Here is a 7,547-nt window from a genome sequence, read left to right as displayed (position 1 = left end):
AGCTTGACTGGTAGGGCTGCTTCTTCATGGGATTGAACTCATGCTTTTTTATTTTTTTTTTTTCACGAAAGAAAACCTGTTTTTTTCCAATTTAGAAGTAATAAGGATTAGTATGCATAAATAGACTGGTCGCACCCTCTATATTGATACAAATCAAGCTAGCAACCGTAGGGTGTAGTATATTGACGAGCTCTATATGTGTTTTGCGTTTCTACTAGCTGCTTGCTTTGTGGGAACATCTGGTCATCAAACTGATATTCAACCATTGCATTGTAGCTGCAACTTGAAACCTAAGAAATGAGTTCTTCATCAGGCAATATGGAGAAACGAGATATCACAATAAATGGGAAGAACTCTATAGCTCTCATTTTCAGATATGCTGATTGGCAAGACCTTTCGCTAATGTTCTTGGGAACTGTTGGAGCCATTGGGGATGGATTGTCTACAAACTGCCTATTGCTCTATGTCACCCATCTATTTAATAGCTTGGGTTACGGTAAGACACAGTTGAACCATTTGAATTTCATGGCCGTGGTTGAAAAGGTTAGCCTATACATTCTCATTTTCTTGTTCTTATCTCCATATTCTCAACCTCCCTTGCTAGCTCTGTGGCTTTCTACAGTAGTATTCTCTCTTGTTTCAAGTTCTTAAATAACCTTTAAAGGAAAAGGGAAACTTTTAACAAAGTTCTCACATATGTTTTCTATCTATTTTGCAGTGCAGCTTATACTTTGTCTACTTGGGATTAGCAGTTATGGTTGTTGCTTTTATGGGTATATTCCTGTAAACTTTTTTCCTGGATTCCTTGATAGCTTACGCTTGAGTGAAATCAGTACTGTCACTCACTATTTCGACATAAACCACAACATAATCATTCTACAAAATCTAAACACACTATTGATGAGTACTTGAGCAATGAGGAGCTAGACATATATCAACAAAGATATAAAACTATAAATTAACAATGTTCGGAACTCAATATACAAATGAAGTAACTTGATTAGTAAAACCCTAAATTCTAAACTTCTCGGGACCTTATACCTTTTCTTTTATTTTATTTTCTTTTTTTTTAAAGTAAAGAGATAACAGACTCATTAAAGGATTGCTTTCATCTTCATTTCATTTTACTGACTATTTCACTAATCTATTATTGCAGAAGGTTACTGTTGGAGCAAAACCAGCGAGAGGCAGGTCCTCAAAATCCGTTACAAGTATCTAGAAGCTGTTCTTAGACAAGAAGTTGGGTTTTTTGATTCACAGGAAGCGACCACTTCAGAAATTATTGATAGCATTTCTAAAGACACTTCTCTCATGCAAGAAGTCCTGAGTGAAAAGGTACAATACAGTACTTTAACCTACACGGCCTACACTTTAACACCTGAGAAACAACAAGAAAGGAAGCAAGAAATCAAAGTTTGAAGCAAGATTTGACCCTAATTTGGTATGTCCGTTTTACTTTCTGTTACCTCTAAAATTTTTCATCTTACTTTTAGGTACCGCTATTTCTGATGCACTCGACATCATTTATATCTGCACTCGGTTTTTCTACCTACTTTTCATGGAGGTTGGCTTTGGTGGCCTTTCCAACAATGCTACTCTTAATTATCCCTGGATTGATCTACAAAAAGTACCTCCTATTTCTATCCAAGAAGTCCTCTGAGGAATACAGCAAAGCAAATGCCATTGTGGGGCAGGCTCTTAGTTCCATTAAAACTGTGTATTCGTTCACCGCGGAGAGAGGGATTGTACAGAAGTATTCATCAATCTTGGATCGTACCACGAAGCTGGGAATAAAGCAAGGGATTGCAAAAGGTCTTGCTGTTGGAAGTACGGGGCTTGCTTTTGCAATATGGGCTTTGCTTGCTTGGTATGGGAGTCATCTGGTTATGTACAAAGGAGAAAGTGGAGGAAGAATTTATGCAGCTGGGATTTCCTTCGTCATGGGTGGACTGTATGTCACTCTCTTTACTTCCTTCCAACAACCCTCAGCGTCTATAGTTTTTGCATTGTTTTCAATACTAGTAGTAGCAGATAATTCTTCGTAAGTAATATACAATATCTTCTTTGGCTCACTTTGATTTCAGCCCAACGCTATTGGATTTTAGTCTAGCTAGATGAAAATTTTAGTTTCAGCCTTTTCCTATTATGGCAAGCTAGAGAATGTAGACTATAATTATCCGAGATTGCCAACCTTAGGATCATTTGCTTAATTTGGATTTTAGTAAGTAGAGATTGTCTGCACGCCTGTAGGACTATTTTCTTTGGGACTAGAAGAATTCACTGCGTCTTGCTTTGCAAAATCACGTAATTCTGGAGGACTTTATTTTGTTTATTTTGAGAACTGCTACACAAAGAAATACTTTTCTAGAGACATTAATGCTCTTTAATTGTCACTGTGTGTCATATGTATGATGAAAAATTCTTCTCTTTGAATGTGTTTCGAGGAAATATAATTATAGAAATACAAAATGTTTTGAGGAAACATGTTCCATCTGTGGCTTGTGTAGAACTTTTAAGTGATTCACCGGCTTTAGAGTACATAGAATTTTGATCAGCTGCCAAATGTTCATCAGATGAGCAGGCATGACATCATTGGATGTATTTGTCTCGCGTTTATTATTTGAATGTATGCAGCATATCAGTCCTGGTACCAAGAGTTTGCAACCGCAAAATCATAATGCAATTAGATCCCCTCTGAAAAGCTTTCTATGGTGCCTAGACTACGTATTAGTGACTTCGTATGTTTCTAATAAATCATCAATTAATTGTGCCGTTCGCCAATTCAAGAGGTTATCAGGTCTAATGCATGTGATTTATGCACTTGAATTTTTATTCTACCCTTGCCAATTCTCTTGCTTCTAAAGCCAATTTTCAGTTCCCGAATGCTGAATTTGGTTTTTCAACAATAAATGGACTAGTACTTGTAATGTACAGAAATATGGAAAAGCATTAGGCTGGCATGATATGACTATAAGCATTTCCAGCGATACCTCTCTATCTAATTAACTGATAATAATCTCAAAACTGAATCTTGATTTCTCGATTTTATCCTTTTGCTCATGAATCTTAAATCTTACATTACCGAAAGAATTCTATTTCCTCACCATCCTATACTCGGATTATTCATGAATCACAAAAGCTGTCTGGCATTGATTTTGTCGCAGATGCTTTTCTGCCTTGTCTATCTTTAAATCACCAGTTTAGGAGAAACGTGTCATCAATTTCAGCGATTCTTGTATCAGGTTTTCAGAATCTTTCAAGCCACCAGTTCCAAACACATTGTAGATTATTCAAGTAACAAGTAAACAATCATCAAGCAATTTTATTCTTTCTCAGTTAAGAAATAATTACTGTCCTGCAGATCCCTCGGAATGGCCTTACCAGAGGTGAAGTACTTCACAGAAGCTTCTGTTGCAGTCTCTAGAATTTTTAACAGAATTGATCGGATCCCAGAAATTGATGGTGATGATACAAAGGGGACTCAGCTAGATAAAATAAGAGGTGAAGTTGAATTTGAGCATGTCCAATTCACTTATCCTTCCCGGCCTGACTCGCTCGTGCTCAAAGACTTCAATCTTAAGATTGAAGCGGGAAAGACCGTGGCTCTTGTTGGCGCAAGCGGAAGTGGAAAATCCACTGCCATTGCATTGGTTCAACGTTTTTATGATGCGAACAGTGGAGTTGTTCGCGTTGATGGCGTAGACATAAAATGTTTACAGCTAAAATGGTTGAGATCACAGATGGGTTTAGTTAGTCAAGAACATGCACTATTTGCGACAACAATAAAGGAGAACATCATGTTTGCCAAGCATGATGCGACCATGAATGAAGTACTAACTGCAGCAACGGCAGCAAATGCCCATGATTTCATAAGGCAACTTCCTGATGGATATGAGACTAAGGTACCGTGATAATTATTGGTGATTTTTTTTTTTTTGGTTAAGCAAACTTATATTGCCAATTGTCGTGAAATGACAACTATATTAGAAAGTTGTACTGCTGGGGTCTGTACCAAAATTTGGGCCTGATCTTACTATGTTTTGTTGCGGTCATAGGTTGGTGAACGAGGAGCACTTCTGTCTGGTGGGCAAAAGCAGCGAATTGCCATTGCCAGAGCCATCATAAGAAATCCTGTGATTCTTCTTCTTGACGAGGCTACAAGTGCACTTGACTCGGAATCGGAGACACTTGTTCAAAATGCACTAGATCAAGCCTCCATGGGAAGAACTACGCTGGTATTGTCTTCTTAGTCATTTTCAAATTACTTCAAGCCTTCATCTCATTGTCCCCATTTTTGATACATTGCAAAGCCGGGTTAATCTTCTCAGCATTTTAATCCTATACCAAATTGTTTCTTGTGCTTCTTCCTAAGAGTATTTTTCTAGTTCTAGTCACAAGAGAAATCTAAGAATAAAATCTAACTGATCAATGTTCCAATTATGGCCATTAAAGCTGCCAATAAGTAAGATGACTTGGAACTGTGTATCTTCACTTAGCCGTGACACTTGCATGAGTTTTTCTGAACCAGGTAGTCGCCCACAAACTCTCAACTGTAAGAAATGCAGACTTAATAGCCGTTATGAGTGGTGGTTGTGTCATTGAAATGGGATCGCACAGTGAACTGATTAACAAGAACGGATACTACGCAAAGATGGCAAAATTCCAAAGACAATTTAGTGCTGTTGATCAAGAGCATCATGTGGAAGCTTCTGCCTCTTCAGTTGCAAAAAGCAGTGGTGGCAGGAGAAGCGAAACAAGAAGCCCAGCTATTTTTGCCTCACCCTTGCCCGTAGACAACACCCCTAAATCTGCACCTTATCCTCCCCCTTCATTTTTTCGATTACTTTCCATGAACTCACCTGAATGGAAACAAGGAGTTATTGGAAGCATCTCAGCAATAGCTTTTGGAGCAGTGCAACCTGTCTATGCACTAACTATTGGTGGCATGATCTCAGCTTTCTTCTCACCAAGTCATGAAGAAATGCAAGCTCGAATACAGACTTATGCTACAATTTTTAGTTCACTTTGCCTTGTCTCCATGGTTGTGAATCTCTGTCAACATTACAATTTTGGTTACATGGGTGAACATCTGACCAAAAGAATCAGATTGAGAGTGCTTGAGAAACTTTTAACCTTTGAACCAGCTTGGTTTGATGAAGAAAAGAATTCAAGTGGAGTCTTATGTTCGAGATTGAGTACTGAAGCATCCTTAGTTAAGTCTCTTGTTGCTGATAGGCTTTCTCTCTTGGTTCAAACAACTTCAGCTGTAACCATTGCAATGATCATGGGGCTAATTGTGGCTTGGAAGCTTGCCCTTGTTATGATTGCTGTCCAGCCACTCACAATTCTATGCTTTTATACACGACGGGTATTGTTATCTACCATCACAGCTAAATTCGTTAAGGCTCAGCATGATAGCACTCAGATTGCTGTAGAAGCAGTTTACAATCATAGAATTGTGACCTCATATGGAAGCATCCATAAAGTTCTTCAGATTTTTGACGAAGCTCAGGATGAGGCAAGGAAAGAGGCCAGAAAGAAATCCTTGCTTGCTGGAGTTGGGATAGGATCAGCTCAAGGTCTTACTTTCATGAGCTGGGCTCTTGACTTTTGGTATGGTGGAAAACTAGTCAATGCTGGGAACATATCATCTGGGGATGTTTTCAAAACTTTCTTCATATTGGTTAGTACTGGCAAAGTTATAGCTGAAGCTGGGAGCATGACTTCTGATCTAGCCAAGGGATCAGCAGCTGTTGCATCTATCTTTGCCATTCTTGACCGCAAATCTCTGATTCCAGAAACTGACAAAGTGAGTCATTTAAGAGTAGTACTAGACTTATATTCTCTTTAGGTTTTTTTCATGCTAGTATATGTCAATCTCTCTTGCTCTTACTACTGTAGCTTCTGAGACTTTAATTCTTTATGATGTATTAGGCCGGTGATGGCTACACAGAAACCAAGGTAAAGAAAATAAGCGGTGGCATAGAGATGAAAAAGGTTGAATTTGCATATCCAGGCCGGCCTGAGATCCGAGTATTAAATGGCTTTAGCTTGGGTGTGAAACCAGGAACAAGCATTGGTCTTGTCGGAAAAAGTGGTTGTGGAAAGTCAACAGTTATTGCTTTGATCCAAAGATTCTACGATGTCACCGGAGGAACAGTTAAGGTGGATCAGCTGGATATAAGGTTGCTTGACATTGGGTGGTTCAGAAGGCAAATGGCACTCGTAAGCCAAGAGCCGGTGATATATTCAGGTAGCATCCGTGATAACATAGTCTTCGGGAAGCCTGATGCATCAGAAAATGAGGTGGTGGATGCTGCTAGAGCAGCCAATGCTCATGAATTTATCTCGTAAGTGTGATCATAGTATTTTAATGGAATTTAGATGCGATACATAAAGCCTTAATGTTCAATCAAAACCAGAAATATAATGCTTAGACATGATTTCTAATTTGCTTTTCTGCAGATCCCTGATGAATGGGTATGAAACCGAATGTGGAGAAAGAGGAGTGCAATTATCTGGAGGGCAGAAACAGAGAATTGCAATTGCTAGAGCCATAATTAGGAATCCAACCATACTACTGCTAGATGAGGCAACCAGTGCTCTCGACTTGCAATCTGAGCAAATTGTACAGGAAGCATTGGATCGAATAATGGTGGGAAGGACAACAGTTGTGGTGGCACATAGGCTCAACACAATCAAGAACTTAGACTCAGTTGCCTTTGTTTCTGAGGGAAAAGTGATTGAGCAGGGAAGCTATGGTCAGCTCAAGAACAAGCGTGGTGCCTTTTTCAATCTTCTCAACCTTCAGAAAGTATAGGAATTGTCTGCACCGCCAGTCTGACAGCCACGTTTTTTAAGTTTAGTTTTACTACGTAAAGTAAATCTGGGAAGTAATGCAACAGCAGTTTTCCTGATATCAGATGGCAAACCGTTGTCAAACTAAATACTATGTAATTTACTCAACTTAAATATGAGAGCCTGAAAGTTGGCATAGTCTTGTATCCTACAATCAGAATCTTCTTGCAGAAAAATCTCCAGGCTTCCTCACTATGCCTCTGAACTAAAAGTTTCAGGGTAAAGATTTTTGTAATTTGTGTTCCGCGGAATTGTTTAGATCCTAATGAAATAATCTAAACATTAATGATCACAAATAACCAAATCTTTATTTTGACATAACTTATGGTTCAAGAATTTGTATCTTACAAGCATCAGATCAAACATCAATCACCCTATAAAGCTACAAACTAGCATTTCAAGTCACGGCCTCCAGATATTACAGCCATTACATGCACAGTTTGCTATGAATGCTGATGAACAAAACTACTAATGAATCTTATACATCAAAATTAAATATGCACCGACTATAATTCAGAAGAATTTACCCTACAATATCAAAAGATGCTGCAGCTAATCATGGCGTCCAAGGTTGCGTATGTTCCTCATGTAAGTCAATTTTCTGCAGTTCAAGGTCCCTTCTTAACAAATAAAAAAATATAACGGATATATATGTAATTTTATTATTAAAATAAAAAATAATATATATA

The 7,547-nt window shown here is 38.3% G+C and overlaps 1 protein-coding gene across 1 annotated transcript; it reads left to right on the top strand.

The window, feature by feature from the left end:
* Window positions 1-297: 297 nt before the first annotated feature.
* On the top strand, window positions 298-7,047 carry LOC113773506 (putative ABC transporter B family member 8). Its single transcript, XM_027318150.1, has 9 exons — window positions 298-543; window positions 719-773; window positions 1,157-1,335; window positions 1,494-1,951; window positions 3,362-3,902; window positions 4,056-4,235; window positions 4,529-5,809; window positions 5,935-6,350; window positions 6,466-7,047. Exons 1-9 carry the CDS (start codon window positions 298-300, stop codon window positions 6,818-6,820), a joined length of 3,711 nt encoding a protein of 1,236 aa, XP_027173951.1. The 3' UTR covers window positions 6,821-7,047.
* Window positions 7,048-7,547: the final 500 nt, after the last annotated feature.

The sequence above is a fragment of the Coffea eugenioides genome, chromosome 6 (assembly GCF_003713205.1).
Source record: "Coffea eugenioides isolate CCC68of chromosome 6, Ceug_1.0, whole genome shotgun sequence".
In the NCBI taxonomy this organism is placed as follows: domain Eukaryota; kingdom Viridiplantae; phylum Streptophyta; class Magnoliopsida; order Gentianales; family Rubiaceae; genus Coffea; species Coffea eugenioides.
The sequence above is the reverse complement of the archived record's forward strand: the minus strand, read 5'-3'. Positions and strand labels throughout refer to the sequence as shown.

Bases quoted from the DNA above. Each gene is read 5' to 3' on its own strand.
- LOC113773506 (XM_027318150.1), top strand. From the start codon at position 298: ATGAGTTCTTCATCAGGCAATATGGAGAAACGAGATATCACAATAAAT. The intron at 4,236-4,528 runs GTATTGTCTTCT...TTTCTGAACCAG, and splicing joins CCATGGGAAGAACTACGCTG to GTAGTCGCCCACAAACTCTC. The intron at 6,351-6,465 runs GTAAGTGTGATC...GCTTTTCTGCAG, and splicing joins AATGCTCATGAATTTATCTC to ATCCCTGATGAATGGGTATG.